At 37.5% G+C, this 20,133-nt stretch overlaps 2 protein-coding genes and 1 pseudogene across 6 annotated transcripts; 1 reads left to right on the top strand and 2 right to left on the bottom strand.

Moving 5' to 3' along the window:
• Positions 1 to 1,435: 1,435 nt before the first annotated feature.
• LOC148691603 (acyl carrier protein 1, chloroplastic pseudogene) lies at positions 1,436 to 2,358 on the bottom strand (annotated as a pseudogene).
• A 3,459-nt stretch (positions 2,359 to 5,817) lies between these two features.
• Positions 5,818 to 16,160, bottom strand: LOC137737301 (CMP-sialic acid transporter 2). Of its 5 annotated transcripts, none has more exons than XM_088682277.1 (17): positions 15,741 to 16,095; positions 15,378 to 15,626; positions 14,982 to 15,188; positions 14,172 to 14,288; positions 13,629 to 13,685; positions 13,250 to 13,327; positions 12,670 to 12,714; positions 10,003 to 10,062; positions 9,684 to 9,806; positions 9,443 to 9,520; positions 8,650 to 8,719; positions 7,739 to 7,846; positions 7,397 to 7,530; positions 7,152 to 7,231; positions 6,750 to 6,795; positions 6,600 to 6,662; positions 5,818 to 6,228 (listed from the first exon to the last, which is right to left on the bottom strand). In XM_088682277.1, the coding sequence occupies exons 3-16, from the start codon at positions 15,147 to 15,149 to the stop codon at positions 6,612 to 6,614; spliced, it is 1,215 nt and encodes a 404-aa protein (XP_088538403.1). In that variant the 5' UTR covers positions 15,150 to 15,188; positions 15,378 to 15,626; positions 15,741 to 16,095; the 3' UTR covers positions 5,818 to 6,228; positions 6,600 to 6,611. The 5 variants fall into 5 exon arrangements, with proteins under 5 accessions (XP_088538403.1, XP_088538407.1, XP_068332844.1 ...); XM_088682281.1 differs by having other exon boundaries at positions 15,052 to 15,188; positions 15,741 to 16,001; XM_068476743.2 differs by lacking the exon at positions 15,378 to 15,626 and having other exon boundaries at positions 15,741 to 16,160.
• Positions 16,161 to 16,176: 16 nt separating this feature from the next.
• Positions 16,177 to 18,892, top strand: LOC148691602 (uncharacterized). The gene is made up of 3 exons (XM_088683356.1): positions 16,177 to 16,272; positions 18,350 to 18,596; positions 18,756 to 18,892. The coding sequence occupies exons 1-3, from the start codon at positions 16,177 to 16,179 to the stop codon at positions 18,890 to 18,892; spliced, it is 480 nt and encodes a 159-aa protein (XP_088539482.1).
• The last annotated feature ends 1,241 nt before the right edge of the window (positions 18,893 to 20,133 follow it).

Below are 20,133 nucleotides of genomic sequence, written 5' to 3'. Positions count from 1 at the left end.
GTTGTCTTCTCCTTCCAATACTTCAATAATATCTCTCTACTATATGAATAGGGTTCAGCGTAACTTAGAGATTAAACGTATGGAAGTAGGGACTTAACCATAGTATTTATATCATTAGGGTTTAATCACAACCGGCCTATGAAAATCAAACCATATCACTTTAGTGTTTAAGTCCCACCATGATACTATATCTTTGTCGCGAAATCCATTAGATTTCTTTAGGTTAATTGCAAAAGGTCAATTGCAAAGGATAAGACTCCATAATCCTTATTTCATTAGGACTATCAGATTACTTAAGTTGTTAACAACTTGATAAACAAGCGGCTTACAACACAAGTAATCCAATACATCATTCATTGTCATTCACAACTTTACAGGAAGTACTTTTGCAGCTCGCCCGAATGACCGACGAGGCTTTGTTTGAATTTGCCCAATATTCCCCTATTCATCCACTTTCGCATCACCAAGCATTAAGAGCACTCCCACCGTAGCATTTTGCTCGGGGGACCGGCTCCAGAACAAAGGCCCGAGGGCCGGTGGAAGGCGTCCAGCGTGATGCAGGCCGGGGGACGGGGGAGGCCCGAGGGCCAGGCCCGTGAGGAATTGACAGGCCTTGAGCCCGGGGTGGGAGTGACGCCATGCTGACGCCAGGGTGGCGTCAGCGTATTATTTTATTTTTTTTGTGTCAGGCGCGTGCACCCCACCCACGCGTGGGGGCGCGTCCTGACAGTTTAATCAGAAAAAAAAAAAGTTTTGTCTGTTATCGTTGGGAAGCCACGTGGCTTCCCACGGTACGTTAGATCCTAACGGTCACTTAATGTGGACCGTTAGATCTCAACGGTAAAAAATTTTAAAACTGTCAGATTTAATATCCACCGTTCGATCTGAGATCAACGGTGGATATTAAAATGCTTTATAAATTAAAAAATAAATGAAAAAATAGTTTAAAAAATTTGAAAAGTTACCGTTGTGACACGTGGCACAATCTGGAGCGTTGGAATTCAAATTTTTTTATATCCAACGGCAGAGATTAATTAATTGAAAAAAAATTCAAAAAAAAGTGTAAAAAATTCAAAAAAATTCAAAAAAATATCTGAAAAATCTGAAAAAAATTGTAAAAAAAATTGTTTTTACTTTTCTATAAATACCTTCTCATTATCATCTACCTTCACAACAATTTCATATTTTCTCAACTACTTTCAATCACATTCCTTTCTTTGTCTCAAAGTTTGAATCCATTTTTTTTTCAACAAAATGACCACTGGTGCAGATACGAGATGCAGTTGCGAGAAATGTGGAGTCTTATTTATACCAATTATCTTGAGAAAATTGGTGGGAAAAGAACCAAAGAATCGATGTCCAGTCGTTGGAAATTACTTAGCCAATCGTTTAGTACGTTGGAAATTACTTAGCCAATCGTTTAGGATAATGACACGTGGCGCACCGACAACGATTAAAAATCTTATCCGATATTACATTTAAAATTATTTTGTATTAATTTTATAAATAAAAAAAATACTAATATTTTATTACCTATTGCCAGGGCTATAGAAGTGTAACGGTGGAGATGCAAAATCTATTGCCAGGGCTACTTACTGTTCATTAAGGGCAATTACTGTTCATTAGGTGGATTGAATAGTGTATTGCCAGGGGGGAGGGCTCCAACGCTGGAGTTGCTCTAATATGCATTGATCCCGCTCCTTCAGCTGCATCTTGAACAATAGCGATGGTCTGGGCATTTTCCTCCTCCACGATGATGCTAAACACCTCCTCAAGTCCCATTACAATCTCAACTGTGTCAATAGAATCGACACCAAGTTCTGCAAATTTTGAGCCAGCAAACACATTGATATCTTTAGTTAAGGCCAGCTGCTTCTTCAATATATGCCACACACCTTGGTGATAGTCTCCGGTTTGGCTGCATAAGAAACTTGGAAGTGCCCAGATCGGGAACTGATGGGTGGAAAGAGCTTTCCAGTAATGGAAAAAGAAACTGATTTCAAACCAGAGCTCCTGCTGCTGGGTGCCAAAGCGGGCTTAAAAGAGGTGGAAATGGCAATAGAAGCTTGAGGGAGGGAAGCCATTGAAGTTGACAGATGAGAGATCTTATATCGAAAGAAGTGGGAAATGGAGGGAGACAGATCACCAAAATGGGGTTTTTCTTTTTTATTATTTCTCTTTCTTTTTCTTTTTTATTATTTCTTTCTCTTTCTCTCTCTTTTCCTTTTCCTTATCTCTTTTGTTACCTTTGGCCCGAAAGAGGGAGAACCCTCTTTCCTTTTTCTTTCTTATTATTTCTCTCTCTTTCTTTTTCTTTCTTTTCCTTGTTTTCTCTTTCTTCCTGTCTCTCCCTCAATGCCTTTCACATTGCCCAAAAGAGTTATATATATAAGAAAGTGTTATTGACACTTCAAAAATCTTATTCTACACTCTTCGTAAGTGTATTTTTCTTTCTAAATATAAAAAGTTTAAAGTGTAGAATAAGAAATTTGAAGTGTCAATAGCAATTCCGTATATATATATATATATATATATATATATATATATATATATATTATGAAAAGAGATAACAAAGAAAAGAAAAGTTGCCCGAAGTCTCTCTTCTCTCTGTTTCTATTTCTTTTTCTCTTTTCTTCTCTTTTTCCCTCTTTCTTTATGTTTTCCAGTTTGCCCGACTTCGGGCATTTTTCCAGTTTATCGCCTTTGCAACCAACAAAGATACTTCCATTATTTTTTGTTGGTATCAACAAGAAGGAATACAAGCTAGACAACAATATTCTTTCCAATGCTAGTTACACTACCAATTGCCTTGCTGGCCTTGCCAAGTTTATCAACGACAAAAGGACCAAAAAGGTAGACGTGCCTCTTCCTTCAACATCATTCCTGGCAGCACTGGAGCCACCAAGACTATTGGAAAGACATAGCAAACAAAGTTGCCCTTTGTGATCAGTATGTGGAAGGGCTTCCACTCATTGTGACTTTATTATCATGATGGAATTTCAAATATTCCCATTTTCTACAAGAGAAAATATTGCTTAGTGGCGAGGCTTCTCCAGGTGTTCTTCATGCTCAATGTCTCTTATGCCTACTATATCATCAATCTTTTGGAAGAGCATATTGGAGCCGTAAGTTTCACAAACTTTGCTCAAATTTGTAAAACTTGGGGGGCTTCTGTTTGCACCTAAAATGTACCCAGTTTTACTCATTTGGGCTATTCGGGTTAAATATGGCATTTGGAGGATTATTGTTCAAGAAGGCTAACTTGGAAAGATATTTGGCTGTAAGTGGGATAGTTTGACATTATAATATTGTTTTTCCCTTTTGTTTTGGTGGTGGAGGTGTACCAAGAACTTTGTTTAATCAAGACAAATGCATGCCTTTTTGTAAGTGGATGAGAATGCAATATGAGAACTTTCGGGCAATGATATGTGGTGAAAGAAGCTAGCTTGCTTCTTTTAATTATTTTATTGCAAGTGAGGAATAGACATGTGGTGGAAGCATGCGATGGAGATACAAACATTCAATCTCCTTGTAGACATTTAGCTTTAGCCAAGCATCCCTTACTTTCCTTGTTTATTAGTTTTGCTGCTCATTAGTAGTATCGATCTCATTTGTAGTTTTATTTATAACCCTCAAGGTCATTCCCCAAACCACCAGAAATTGTCACAAGACTAGAGCAAATTGCCCGATCCCTCGGGAACAAGCTCGAACCTTGTATTTGGCATCCCTTTGTACTTAGAATGCTTTGTACTTTAAATAAATACATTTCTATACAACACATTTCCAGTCATTTACTTTCCTCAGTCATCACACATCCAGCAACCTTGTCATTTAGTTGTTGTTACATTTCTCCATATAAGTAAAAGTCCTTATCTTTAGGGCAAAGAAAGAACCTTGATTTAAGCCTCTCCCACTCAATGGCACAATCTCTTGGTTAGAAGTCGAACTCAGGCACAACCTCAATCATTCAAAACCCATCTACTAGCAACATCTAGTAGTGGCACGCTCGCACCCGCCAGTTCCCTATTTGAGTAAATTCCCGGCATGCCCATGAGGCCCATGGCAAATTTAGGGGGCAATCAAGAAGCACAACTTGAAATGGGTCAACAAACTCGCGTAAAAAGTTTGCCTATAGGAAAGGAAATTGTTATTGGCTCTTCAAAAATCTCATTTTGCACTCCAAACTTTCTATAATTAGAAAGAAAAAATACACTAGTAAGAAGTATAAGATGAGATTTTAGGAGTTCTAATAACACTTCCCATAAAAAATCCCGAAGACTCACTAGTTTTTCTGCGTGCTTAACTCTAGTTCATATAATGATTCAAGAAAAAAAAAAAGACTCGATTTATTACTCTATATGCTCTTGCCAAGCAGGTTTTCACAAAATAGGATTTCCACCTCTTTTCTGAATTTCTTGGACTGCTAGGCATATCTTAGTTTGTGTATCCTTTTGCTCCCTCTCTTACATTTAATCACTGTTCTAAAATCCTCAGACGGCGCTAGACGACTAGCCACCATCCCGATTAATCCCTAGGCATTTGAAAATTATGAAATTACGCATAGATCTGCCTATGCGTCCGCCTGACCCCGCCTAGGCACCCACCTAGGTCGCAACTCTCACTTAGACAGAAAATCGATAACTTTCATTTTTCATTTTATTTTTTTCAATAAAATGTAAGAGACTTGTTGAATACTTGAACGAATATTTATTACATGCTTGTTCCCCATGTTTTCAATATTTTATAATTTATATGTCATTTTATTTTGCGATTTCTGTATTCCAATACAATTATATATTTTATAAGTGTAAATAGGCACTTTTGTATACGATATATAATAAATATATTTAAATCCGTCTAGACGCTAGAACTCAGCCTATTGCCTGACTAGGGCCTAGACTTTTAGAACCTTGCATTTAATTATAGATTTGACAGTTAATGCTTGTTCCTATTAGAAATTCGCCCTCCTTAGTTCCTCGATAGTTAATTTTTGTCATTTGTGTAACATTTTCCTCACTTTTCACAGGTGAAGGTGGAAGATGCATCTCTTCTTGCATTAGAAGACGAAGGCCGTCGAGCAGTGCTAGCAGAACCTAAAGTCGATATGTTACGGTAGATGGTCTCTTGCGTTTTGGCAAGGGGAATGCAGGAAAATGCTTGAACATTGAAGATTTCCTGTAGATATGGCTTTGGGCTCGCCTGCTTTCCTCTTGGTATGTGAGATGCAGTATTTGACATTCTTATACGTTGATCTAATACGATAGGGTGATTTCGAGCTTACTCGGACAAATTTTTGTTACAGTGGATCGCACGCCCGGCACACATGTTTTGGCCTTGTGTGTCCATAACTCAAAGTAGGTGACCTAACGGCCGCACGTAACCGAACAACCATTTGTTTATTGAAGTGTTTGCTTCTAGTTCATTACGGATCCCAAGATCGAGTTGAGACGAGCAATGGTGACCAAAAGTAATTGTATTCTCAAATTGAAATGAGGCAAATTAGCCAAGACTGCAAAGGAATTGATGCTAAAACCTTGAAAGCGAGGGTCAACCGTCACCTTATTTGCTGGTTCTTAATCAAACCAGAACTTGGTGAATTACGTGAACCATATTTGATCAATTTTTGCTTCTCTTATAGGAAGCAAATTACATAAAACGGGTTTCCAGCCACGATGACGTCCTAAACCAATAACGCATTGGTATGTGTAGAACAATTTACACATGAGAATGCATGAACTGAGATGCCGTGCGTTGACAAATTTGTTGTGATGACAACCTAATGGTATGTTTCATGGTAATATGTATCCCAAGAAAGTGTGAAACAAAAAGAAAAACTCAAAAGTTGACATTGGGGGCGAAATGTGTATGTGGTCCAAGGTAAATAATACAAAGAATGTTATTACAAATCACATTGGTAAGCTAAAGTAAAGTGCATGTAGGAATCCAATAATTGTTGACGACATATTACTATTTTCTCTATCAATCTTCTGCAGCGAAAAGCTGGGATAACCTAACGCCGTGTATCCTCCGAATTCATTTATGAACTGCTTTATACGCCAACTTAGGGAAACCCCGTGACACGGGAAAAGGGATCCCCAGAAAACAGTAGAAACGTATCTCTTCTCAGATAAATTTATTGAATGTTTGAGGAATCTCGATTTGCTTAATCTCTCGTATCATTTCAATTCCTGCCAAAAGAATTCCTTCAAAGAAAAGAAAAAAAGAAACCTGCATCAAAATAACAAAGTCTGATTATGCACGGAACAACGCCAGCTCTGCCGGCTACAATTGAAGATATCAGGCTGATAGTAATGACATTTAGGAAGGCTCCTACATATTTATCTTCTCTAACTAAATAATGTCTCGCATGTCTCGTAAAACATTACTTGCACACTCTAGCCTTTCCGACAGGGAAAAACAAATATCTATTTAGCTGGGTACTGGACATGACAGTTAATTTAATTGCTGCAAACATAAAGACTAGTCCAGTTAATTGCTGTTCGATGCATCTTTTTGTTGGTAATTTGTCGGTCGACATGGTTAAGTAAAATATGCAGCAGATGCATGTATCCAACAACTAGTTAAAGGGCAAAACATACTCCATAAAACTTTTAGGTCGGAAGAAGCGGCTGTCTCTCATCAGGGCCCACCCGATGACTAGCCTGGAAAAGGTAAATTTGTAAGAAAAGAGTGAGGCAAATATAAAATCAACATATAATATTTACAAGACAGCAATTTGCAATTCTAACCTCTTCATTTGCCCCTGCTGCCATATTAATAAAGGAATCCTTTGACCTGAATCAAGAAAACAAGTAGAAAAAATTAATTAATTTTCCCCCCATGAATTTCTCCTTTAGCCTGTCACCTAAATCCCCATCCAGAATCATAGTTGATTTCTTTTTGGTTGATTTATGTACACTATATGTGCTATAGAAAAGCCAAAACATTGAAAGTACGTAAAATTCTTAAAATCATTATCCTTAGTGGCCTACCCTTGTTAGCGCCTAACAGTAAAACATTTAATACTTGGCTTGGTGTTTGTGTCAAGCATACAACATGAACACAGTAATCTCTACATCAACTCCCAACTAATGATGCCGTCACCCACCACTACCCCATATGACAAATGGGCAAGAAGAATGAGCAGATACCTGTGTTTATCATCGACATCTATCATTTCTAGCTTCCCATTTCGTTCCTCCTCCTTGACTTTCGAAATGGGAGAAAAGAACTATACAGAAAAACAAAAGAACAATGGTCAGAAAATGATGTCATCAGAAAAACAAAAGAGAAATTGAAAGAAAGCTATCTCCAAATTATACAATTTTTTTCTTGTGAAAATAGATTTTCATGCTATTAACTAAAGTGAAGAAAAGAACTCATTTATCAAGATTACCTGGTGCATCGAGATGAAGACTATAGAAATTCCTAAAACAAAGTTCATAGTCAATTTATGACCAAACAGCAAAGCAGATGCTATGCCCGTGAAGATAGTGGCAACAGTGGACGAGTACTTCTTTAGAATTGTATCTGAAAACATTGAATGGCATCCTTCGATTAATGAGTGACAAGAAAATGAAATTTAACAAAAACGTGCCACAGGTGATGAAATCATAAGCTGAATACAGAATCTCGCTCATTAAAGTGTACTTAGGAGTAATCTCCATAATACAGCAAGCACTTCCATACCAAATTGGCATGACATGTAAACCTGAAGAGGCTATTGCAGAAAACTAACCTGCATATTTGAAGAAAAAAGAAGACAGAATTCCTTGTGCTGCATTGTTAGCTATCAGAAACATTGTAGCTCTTGAATGACCATGAAGGATATCAAAGCTACTTGGTCCTGAAACATTCAAACAACATGAGGTTACAACTCAAAACACCTATTTCAAAATTTCATAAATTTCCTTAACAGAATAGCACTGTGAAAAAGCACAATGAAGTTCTTATTTGTAAATTGGACCCTCCTATATCAATCAACTATATAGGACAATAATTCTATCCAAAACCATTTTGATTGGTAAATATCACCAAGGATATGAAGAGAATAGAACGGCAAATCTCTGGATGACATGCCAAATTTTTGAAACAAACTAATAAAGAAATTTTGCAAATAAACCCATTTTTTTCCTTAAGCACGTGGTTAAATAGAAAAGCAAACAAATCAACTATTGGAGGCATCTTAAATAGCTGAAGATAAAATAAGGTGATATTCTGCGCGCATTAATGAAACTTCCTTTCACTGCATTTGGATTTTATATGTGCCTTGTGAGGGTGAAAAAGGTTGGCTCAATACAAGCCAAGATGGATGTGAAGAAAATCCCACATCGGAGTACAACAATAATCTAAGGTAGGTGTTCCGCTTCTAGTTGCACCAAGGCCTTTTGAGATAAAACCCCACACTTGAGGTCCATTGGTCTTGATACCACCCAGGGGATTGGGCCTAGATGGTTAAGTGAGGACAATATCAATGCACGGCAGCCTTAGTAGTGAACACTTATGGAGCCCGTGACATAACACTTTGTGGTCTCTAATTGCTGTGTACTACTTCTGTATGTGGGAATTTCGTTTAGAATGTTTTTATTTATCAAGAAAACTAAATAATATATTTCACTGCAAAAATAATAAACATAGTGTTGTTCATACCTTTGACAATGGCCATTACCAATATTCCTAGAAAGTTGAATATAGCACCATACCCATATAAGAATAAGTTCTGCAAAGCCAAAAGAAGAAGACTTAAGATGAAGACGATAAATTGTCGACTTATATTTATCATTCTTCAATAACTGTCCATACTTAAATTTAACATAGGATATACAATGAAACACGAGTTGCTAAGATATGGTTTAAGAAACTCTAGGTTCAGAAGCAAATTGGTCACAGATGAAGCTAGACATCTAACAAAGCAAAATAATCAATAATTAAAAATATTCAGTGTTTAAGGGTAAAGGCATATCCTTCCACCTTGTTGCTGACATCTCGGCGATATGTTGTCGCATGTACTAAGCTTCAACATCAGTGAAATACTGAAAATTTGAGGCAAACTGTTTATTTTCCTTATACACCCAAAAATCGAGAGAACTTTTGGCAACATTTCAACTATATGGGATACCTAAGTACCAAGAGACTATAGCATGCTCATCATTTTCAAATTCCATCCCAAATACAACCCTATCCATATATCACTAGGATAATTTTAAAGAAACAGAACAGGAAGCTCCACCAAAAATAAAATTCGCAACACGAGTAAACAAGATCCATGTTGATGATAGATTAGGCCAACTCCGGTAAGTATTGACACAAATTACAGGTATAAAAGCAAATGGCTATTTGCTACCTCTAGAAAAATCAATTCCTCAACATCCTGGAATAATAATAACCCCACTTACTTTCATGCCTTAGCATAAAAACAAGTCATAAAAGTCCTATAACTCACCTGGAGGTATATGCTTGTGTCATATTGGCTCTTCAGAGCATACTCATTATAAACAGAGGCCAATGATGGAACTGTTACCTGTAAGATGAATCTGAGATAAGTCTCCAACATGCATATAAATGTCTTGGAACATAATTTAGAAGAATACTTGATTCAAGCCAGTAAAAGGAGTTATGCACCTAAAGGTGCCTGTTAAACAGGACATCACCACTAGAAACAACAATTATCATTAATCACTTACAAAGATCAATGTGTAGATGTATGCGCCCGTCGAAACTGGAAGACCTAAAGCAGTTGAACCCTCGGGTAAAGATCGCAATTGATTTACACTAATTCCAATGAGCAACAAAGCAAGGGCTTCCCACTGTATCAAAGTATTATCAGTTTGATAAGATATAGCAATCATAGCACCCACAGGAATGTGTTCAAATAAGATCATCCAAAGTTCTATAACTGACTACTCCCCGTTTGTAGAAACAGGAAAAGAACAGAAAAGCTGGAGTAAAAGAAATGTTTTCTTGTTCTTGGCTGGAGAGATTAAAAAATGGAAAGGTACTAACCTGAATTATTGAAAATCGGCGCTTCATTATCATTTTCAACAAAACAGCAATCACCAACACCTACATGTCCACAGTCAAACTTGTTGAAGTAAAACAATGACATATCTAACTCCTTAAAAGGAGACCTGCAGGATTTCTACAGGTGAAACTATGTGAACAAAACAAGGCCTTGTTAGCTTATCTTTTCCTGAGATTGAAAAATCGCCGATATCACCCAAATATCGCCAATATTTCGGCAAAATTGGCTTACCAACAATCAATACAGATGTAAGGCAATATACGTCCATAGTTTAGCCAAAAATCTCCAAAATTTCTGTAAATTGGAAATATTGACTCAATTTTGTTATTTGGTGTATAACTGGTCACAATTGGAAGATTTTTAAGAAATTTGGGTGGATATCGGATAGTTTCAAGAGAGATCGACTCTTTTTCAGTGATTTTCTTCTCACTCCTTGGCGCATGCTTTTCACAGATGATATCCCTTTGTGTATGTCTCTCGCAGATGATAGCCCTTGATGTATGCTTTTCACAGACGATATAATGTTGATAGATGAAACGCAAGAGGGAGCACTTAACCTTTGGCAAGAAGTATTGGAATCTAAAGGTCTTCGCCTAAGTAGGTCAAAGACAAAGTATACGGAGTGCAAGTTCAATGGGAATGGGGTCCAAATGAGAAAGGGGTGAGGATTGGAGATCAAGAACTACAAAAGAGTGAACATTTTCGTTATCTTGGATATGTCCTGGCAAAGAACGAATATTTTAATTGGAGATCTCAAGCATAGAATAAAAGGAAAACTAATGAAAAGGGCTTGAAAACTTTGAGTTTTAACGATAAGGACAAAATAAATGGTAAAGTAAATAGTACCAGAATTGACTTTTTAGTGTAAAAATGTGGTTTTTCATTAAAGTGAACAGTACCGGGAGCTTTTTGTTAAAGTTCCCTAGAATAAAAGCTAGATGGATAAAGTGGAAGAGTGCATCGGGTGTGTTGTGCGACCGTTGTATGCTACTAAAGTTTCTATAGGACCGCAATAAGGCTAACAATGCTTTATAACACAGAATGTTAGCCGGCCAAGCATCAACACGTGCAAAAATATGTGTAGCGGATATGAGAATGCTTCGTTGGATGTGTGGCCACATGAGAAAGGACAGGATTAAGAATGAGGATATCCGAGATAACGTATGAGTGGCCATAATTGAAGATGACATGAGAGAAAATCGGTTAAAGTGGTTTGGACATGTGAACAAAGACCTACACATGCTTCGGTTAGAAAATTGCGATTATGATAAAGGCTAAGGGAAAAAGGGGTAAAGGAAGACCTAGGAAGACTTAGAAAGAGACTTTAAAAAAAGACATGGGGTACTTTGGAGTACTTGGAGCTCACGGAAGAATTGACACAAAACCAAGCGTAATCATTCTCGGATTTATACAACCAACTCTACTTAGTGGGATAGGGCTTTGTTATTGTTCTTGTTTTTCCTTCTCACTCTAACCACTGTTTTCAAAGCTTTAATGAATGTTTCTGCTAGTTTACCTTATGAATTGGGATTGGGATCACGCAACTCAAAGAGTGGAAGACCCTCAAACTTCTCAGCTAGTCATTGGACTGGTTACTGGGGTGTTGGCATTTAAAGGAATGAAGAAAGAAAAGGAAGTTTAAAAGCACTTAATTCATTAGTGTTAGGTCAACATTAGGTATTAAACTTGTCATTCAAGTCGAACTTAATACATTCAACTTATAAATGAACAAAAATATCACTAGACTATAATGCTAGCTATATATAAGTAATACAATTCTTGTTAACCAAAAAAAAGAAATCCGAAATGCATGCCTAATGTATGCATTGTCGTTTGTCACAACATTTCCTAAAGTTTATTCAAAGTTCTCATGTTTTAAAGAACCTATTCGCCATTTTTTAATTTATGGTCGATATATCCACTAACTACGATATATTTATCAATATATCCATAAATTGGGCTACCAATACGTTCACTAACATCGATATAATAATCCTTGATCTCTTCATGCTGGATGCAAAAATGCATCCCAAGCTACTTCTGTGGAAGCAACAACAGGGGTGCAGATTATTCTGTGATATACTTTTATACAATGTGTGCGTATGTTGCAAGAGAGAGAGAGAGAGAGAGAGAGATACTTATTTTATTGAGAGGGATCCCTTTTGTTAAAATCCAAAAGGGGTCAGATACAAATCAGAAACAATTAAACAAGAAACTAAAAAATTCTTTCGGATTGTTGGGCGTTGTCAGTTTTTGGGGTCGGGTGAAATAGAAAGATTCTTCAGTATTTAAAGGTGGGTATGCATGAACTTTAGGATTGAAAATGCTTCTGGCCTGTAATTTTGGACTTCAAAGAGATAGAGTTCAGGGAATCTTCCCTTCCAGGGGTTTTTATAATTATGATAAGGTCCCCTGGTTTATCTAGAAAATTTTTCAAAACATGCGTTTTAAGCCAATGTGCGCATTCCATCTTCATGCATTGAAGATACACGTGTCTATTATGATATGAAGCTTGTTTGTTATTTAAAGTATGCTTGTACTGAGTAATCACATTAGTTGTTTATTGAGATTCCAGATAACACTGATGCTCCTATCAAATCATGAAATTGTCGTTAGCATCACTAAGATACCGATAATAATACTGTTACCTTCAAATTGCTCAGCATCTTCACAGTTGCAGGATTAAAATATAGCTGCAAAAAAAAAAAAACTTAATTATTTATGGACTATAATTAAATAAAAGAACTCTCTAAATTCAATGAATGGGTAACCTCCAATGGAGACCAGGATAAACTTTGGATGACCCAATACTACATGAAGCCTAAGGAATGGCCAATTCTGTTAGCCCATACTATTCAATAAAACTGCTCAGAACTAAGCAGTTGTGGTATGACCATATCATGTTGCACATGAAGTTTGGTGCATGACAACATATCTCTAACCAAAATGTCTCCATTTTTTACTGTCTTTGTTTTGTGAGATCATTCCTCTTTAGCCAAACACTGCAAATACTACTTCTAAGTAGACCTGCAAGATACTCTACACCCATTTCAAAGGGCTTCAAACATGGGGGAGAACCCTTAGAGCTAAACATCTTGGTTATATCCAAAATTTGACTATATAGGGTATAGCACAAGTCCATCACTCATGCTAAAATTCGGAAAGTTAACCATATACGCCACCACAACACATAGATGCATGCTAAGAGGATCTATGAAATAACTATACCTGCATGGTGAACTTTAAATAGTTATTAATAGCATAGAGAAATGCTGGAACAGCAAGAAGCACATTATTGCGAGCTGCCTGCAAAGGAGAACAACAAATATTGTTGGATCACAAATTACCGTGTTTGCTTTCATATAAACTTCAAATATGAGCAAGCTTACGAGCTAAGCAAGATAGTTCAAACATGGATGCCAAGAAATTATTTAATGAAGAAAACAGACTGCAGTGTAAAAGGAGAAGATACAGTTTCCTAATAACAGATCATGCAGAACAAACTAAGGGAGTGCCCAAATTCCATCTGTTACAATATCACGAACAGACAAACATTATGAAACAAGAGCTTAAAAAATTAACAATTGTCACGCAGTGAAAAGACAACCTGCATGAATGTAGAAATTGAGAGAAGAGGCTTCTCCCCAACTTTCTGATTCCTAGCCTGCAGAATTCAACCAAGATGTCAATAAGAACAAAAGAAAACTAAGTCCATCAGGAAATGAAGTAATTAGTACTTTGCAAAAGTCAACTAATATAATCTAGAATGTGAGAGTTATGACCATCAGACATCTCTCTTCTCCATAAGCAACGTGCAAACAACGCACAAGCAAGTTTTTCCTTTTGGCATAATTAATTCTATTATCTTCAATAGGTGGGAGCTCCTAAGTTATCACCAATGCATAAATGGGTGCTCACCCAAGTGCACCTCACATGGCACTAAGGTATTTTCTAGCCTCATCTCAGAACCTCAGCATACAATACAAGAGTTGATGCCATTGACAAGACATGTCAAAATTTTGAGTAAACTTCATATGGAACCTTATTCCAGGTGCTGGAACTTAACAGCACCAGGGAATAACAATATCAAATGGCATGACGATTTCGTACAAATTTAAGTAAGGGAGAGAAAAGGAAGCCGTTGACATACCTGCAACAATAGCATAACGACAGCAAATAGAACCTTTGCTGCCTCTGTTAAAAAGTTTACACTAATCGGGCTAAACTCGAATTTTCCATCGACCTTGGACATATAAACCAGGATAGGCTGATAGCAAAAATACAAAAAAGTAAGCACGTCAGGTAATAATGAAATTGGGATGAAGAACTGTCCACAAAATTTATAGCAACGGTTTGCAGCTTACTTCATAAACTCATATCAAGTTTTCACAAGCAATAATAGATTTCCTAAGGGACTGTTTGAAACAGTTGTTAGTGCGACTATATCTGCAATATGAATGATCAATTTGATTTCATTTTTAATATGCTTCCTAACATGTATGGTAATCATCTTCATGGTCCAAAACAAGAAAATTAAACATATATGTTGAATCAGGAGATAAAATTCAACAAAATTACTGGAGCCATTAATGTAATAGTGATGAAAATAAAGATCGATGGCAATATGTAATCATTTGTAATAATGTGGAAGCTATGGGAATGAGGATGGTAGGGGTGGTCTTGTGCTAGTTTGAGGGTTGATAGGAGAATAACAGCAGATATTCTAGGCTGACAACAATTACATTGTTAGCAACCTTCATAGTTGCAAAAACATGCTCAAACATGTTCAGTCATGTAGAAATATTGGAAAGCTGAATTATCAAATACGTTTCTAAAAATTAGAGATTTCATATATCATTTCTTATAAACTTCTCTACTTGAAGTTGAGTAGTTCGCCGTGCAATCAATCATTTGATTCCCATGAAAGATAAGAAAAACACGATCAAATATGAAAACAAACCTGTAAACCGACAAGCATACAATCACCAACGACCAAGAGTACATTGAGAACACGTTGCTTGGATGATAACCTGTTCTTGTGGCGGTCATAGGCCCTGGAGAAAGCTTTAGAGTTCGGGGCAACAATCTTTGAATGGCATACACTACATTCTATCATCCCGTTCTTCATTAGTTTTCCCTAGTCCGCACTCTACACAAGGATCAAAAACTACAAAAAACATAGAAAAAATTCATAATTTATCCATAATTTAACACTACATCTCATAATATCATACCCTCTTAAAAATTAATAAGCATTCTTCGTGAATTTTTGGTATAGGCCTAATTGCAACATAACCATTGATAACAAACTACGCACGACAGGATAAAAAATCCATACTTCAGAGTTCAGACCTACCAAATCAACAAGGCCTTCCAATCCCCAATAAGACCACATTACCAAACCGTCTTTATATTTTCAGCTTCATTTCTTTTTCCAATACACTTCCTTTGCAACCAAACGGAAGGCAAATGGCAGCTCAATTCGATCAAACACCTCAAACTCATTTATCACTCACAAATCAGTATAATTCAACCAGATCTTGCCCTTACAACAACCAGAATCACACAGAGATCACAAAACCAGCTAAAAATCCTCACAGTAACGCTAAATCGAATCAAATAACAACAGAAAGAATACAAACGCAGACAGAGTTCAGATCTTGCTGAATCCTCAGCCAAAACTTGGGCTAAAAAAAGGGAAAATTCGAGCGTTACTAACCGAATTGCAGCAATGACGGGAGCTAAATCCCCTCCAAACAGAGCATTGATCTGAGGCTTCAATTGGGTCGATCCACACTCGCAGAAGCACAGCAATTCCCACCACTCTCAGAAACCGATTGAAAATACAGAAGGGATTTGAGAAGTGGAGAAGGCGAGAATTCGAATTCCGGAATCCTCGTTTTGGTGCTTCAATGGGAATTCGAATTTCCCAGAGATGCGAGGAAAATGCAACGCACAGAGAAGATGAATTCTGCGGGGAATGTTTAACGAAAGAAAGAGCGGCTTGTTTAACCCTCTCGTCTCTCTCTCTCTCTCTCTCTCTGGAAATGTATTTTCTAATAATTAATGGATTTTTTTTATTTTTTTTTTGCTTTCATTTTACACAAACACGGTCTTTGTTCGCTGGGGAGCTGTCACCGACCGACGCTAGGCCAATGGTGACGGACCAACGAGACGTCGGGGTTGGGTGGAAAATGGGAAGTGAAAAGTCGGTGACAAATGAGATGGTTAACTTTAGCGGATGGGTGCTGGTAAGTTAAGCTATATTTTTTGGTTTTGTTTTTTCGGTTTAGATGTTTCTTTCGCTTCAATTTGTTGTACTTTTAAAGTAAGCTCTGTTGGCATCCATCATTATTGCAGCATGTGCGGAATTAAAAGAAAAAAATAATGGAGCTTTTGAGTTTTGATTTGATTGTGGTCAAAGTCGTTGCGTGTAGGTAAGAGTTAAAAGTTGAGAGCTAGGTGAATTTGAAGCTTGGCAAGTAGAATCAGTTCAATTTCTACCACTACAATTAAAACATGTATAACTGTTCTTAGACGATGTTTGATGTGTAGGGGAACTCCGTCTATGTAAATTTATCTTACGATGCTAGTTCCAAGTTCAGATAAAAGAGGAGGGGAAATATATCAGGTAATCGATAGTCGACGCTCTGTCTTCATGTCGAATCCCTATGATATAAATGTTAATGCCAAAATCTGGTAAGGTGTTTCAACCGTGATTTTTTAGGGGTTTAAATGTGTGATCTGGGTAATGATGGTCTATCATAAACTATTTCTTAATGTATCTTCTTCAATTGTTTTCTTAAACCTCCTTTTCTAGATTTCCCTCTTCCTTTATATAGTGGCTTGTTCATTTGCTAACGAGTCCCCTTTGCTTGTGTCATGGTGTCACCGTATGTACCCTCTCATGATCTGAGGAGAAATTTTTAGTTGTGATGAGAAAACGAATGATACATCACGTGTTTTTATGTAAGCGGTGGAAATTTTTAATTTTTAAGTTATTAACCTTTTAACACACATATCCCACCATTTACATGGAAACACGCGGTGTACCATTTCATGTGACATTCACATTGAAAAATCTCTCCGATCTGAGGTAGTGGTCAATAAATCTTTGAGGCAGTGGAGAAGCTTAGCATACATCTGAAGCTACTCAAAAAAACATGTTTAAAATATTATGCTGAGCGCGAGTTTTCCTCTAAACTTATCGCAGATGTGTGCTTGGGCATTTCACCTGTCCCAAGCCAACTAATGGATATGGGCTTTTGTTACATTTTTTTAATGGATTGTTGAAAAAAAGGGCTTTGGGTTAACAAATCCCTAAACTCCTTATTAAAGAATTTGTCTTGATATGGAGTTTTTACAGAATGAGCTAAAGGGCCATTTTGACATATGCATTATAAATTTGTTGTATTTTTATGGATGTTCGGCCCCAACTCCTTAGAGCAATTCCATCTTTAAAAAATACGCTGACACCCAACTCATTTAATCCACTCAAATGAATAATAATTTACCCAAATGAACAGTAATTGGCCAAATGCATCTCTATTCTAAAAAATGCACTGGCCCAAAATCTAGTCAATTTGTATTAAAATATTATTAAATTTTTTATAAAATAAAAAAAAATATTTTTATTTTTAATTTTGAATAGGATTTTTAACCAATCTTGTCACACCACATGTCATTATCCGAAAGTATTATTTTGTGGATAGATTTCCGATAAGATTTTGAACCAATCTTGACTCACCACGTGTCACTATCTGTTTACAATCCTTTAGAATAGATTTTGATAAGATTTTCAACCAATCATGTAGTGTCACGTGGTATTATCCACAACCTCATCCTTTTCTTTTGTCCATATAAACCCTATATCCATCCTAATTCATACACCAAACTCAAACTAGCTCAGAATCCTTCTTCATTGTTTTTAAATTTTGAGTTCTTACAATGTCTTCTTCAAGGAGATTGTATGAAATCGATGAGCAACAAAAAAAATTGTTGGCAGAACAGGAAGAATTGTTCAATCTCAAGGATGGTGGAGATGAGGCGTTCATGATGGAAGAGGACGAGGATGATGAACATATAAAGCAGAGAACCTCACATTCCCGTTGTGTCATGCAAGTTGTGGGTCATATCTCCAAACTCAGATGTGCCTCAAACTTGCATAGAAATAGGGAAAGACGAGGTAAAGATCCCTTGGAAGATTATTTTATCCCTAACTGTTTATTCACTGATCATATTTTTGGATGCTTTAGAGTGCAACGAAGTTTGTTCAACAAAATCATGATTGCTGTTTGCAACCATGATCCATACTTTGTGCAAAAAAAGGATGTTTTTCAAGTTCTAGGTCTTCTTCCTGAGCAAAAAATTATTGCTACCTTGCAGATGCTTACATATGGAGCATCTGCAGATCAAGTGGATGAGATAGCGAGGATAAGGAAATCAAATATTCTAGAGTCCCTAATGAGGTTTTGCTTCGCAGTCAAAGCCCTCTACAGTAATGAGTACCTCCGAAAACCCACAACAATGGACATGCAAAAGCTTTTGAAGAAGGGTGAGATGCAAGACTTTCCTGGTATGATTGGAAGCATCGACTGTATGCGCTGGACATGGAAAAACTATCCAAGTGTGTGACAAAAAGCTTATGGTGACAGAAAATGAGCCAAAAGTATCATTTTGGAAGCGGTGGCGTCATTTGATACATGGATTTGACATGCTTTTTTTCGTGTTCCAGAAGCTCAAAATGACCTCAATGTCCTTGCCCAATCTCCAGTGTTCAACGAGATGATGCAAGGAAAAGCACCGAAAGTCACATATTGGGTCAATGGACATAAATACCAAGGACCATACCACCTAGCAGATGGCATTTAACCAAGGTAGACAACATTTATCAAAACAGTGCCACATCAACAAAGTGAAAAGGAAAAACACTTTGCAAGATGTCAAGAGAGGTGTAGGAAGGATGTGGAGCGTTGTTTTGGTATCCTGCAAGCTCGTTGGGCAATTATCAGGGTTGTTGCCAGATTGTTTGATGTCGAGGCTCTTTGATCCATCATGATGACGTGTATCATTCTCCACAACAAGATTGTAGAAGATAAGTATGATTATGATGCCATCAATGAATACGAGCTAGACGTGATGAACAATTCCATAACACGTATTTATTGTGCTTATGACCGCACCGAAGATCTCGTGCAACACAAGCCATTGGAAAAGGATGGGTGTTACGATCAACTGATCATTGATCGATACACTTCAATGCAACGACCATACATGCACTTAAGCCGTCAAAGTGACTTCATTGAACACTTGTGGCGATTGAAATAAGGTGAAGAATGTAACATCCCACATCGTCCAGGGGAGTGTATCATGTAAGCCTTATATGTATATTCCCATCTCTACCTAGCACAAGGCCTTTTGGGAACTCACTAACTTCGGGTTCTATTGGAACTCTGAAGTTAAGCAAGTTCAGGCGAGAGCGGTCTTAGGATGGGTAACCCACTGGGAAGTTCTCGTATGAGTTCCTAGAAACAAAACTGTTAGAACATGGTCAGGGCCCAAAACGGACAATATCGTGCTACAGTGGAGTCGAGCCCGGGATGTGGTAGAGGCCCGGGCCGGGATGTGACAATTTAGTATCAAAGCCAGTCTGCCGTGTGGTGAAAGTGTGCCGATGAGGACGTCGAGCCCCTAAAGGGGGTGGATTGTAACATCCCACATCGCCCAGGGGAGTGGATCCTATAAGCCTTATATGTATATTCCAATTTTTACTTAGCACGAGGCCTTTCGAGAACTCACTGACTTCGGGTTCCATCGGAACTCTAAAGTTAAGCGTGTTCGGGCGAGAGTGATCCTAGAATGGGTGACCCACTAGGAAGTTCTCGTATAAGTTCCTAGAAACAAAACCGTGAGGACGTGATCAGGGCCCAAAGCGGACAATATCATGCTACAGTGGAGTCGAGCCTGGGATGTGGTGGGGGCCCGGGCTAGGATGTGACAATTTGGTATCAGAGCCACTCTGCCGTGTGGTGCGAGTGTGCTGACGAGGATGTCGGGCCCCTAAGAGGGGTGGATTGTAACATCCCACATCGCCTAGGGGAGTAGATCCTGTA

The sequence above is a fragment of the Pyrus communis genome, chromosome 13 (assembly GCF_041283825.1).
Source record: "Pyrus communis isolate YQ-2024b chromosome 13, ASM4128382v1, whole genome shotgun sequence".
NCBI classification, from domain to species: domain Eukaryota; kingdom Viridiplantae; phylum Streptophyta; class Magnoliopsida; order Rosales; family Rosaceae; genus Pyrus; species Pyrus communis.
This window is presented reverse-complemented; position numbering and strand designations above follow the sequence as displayed.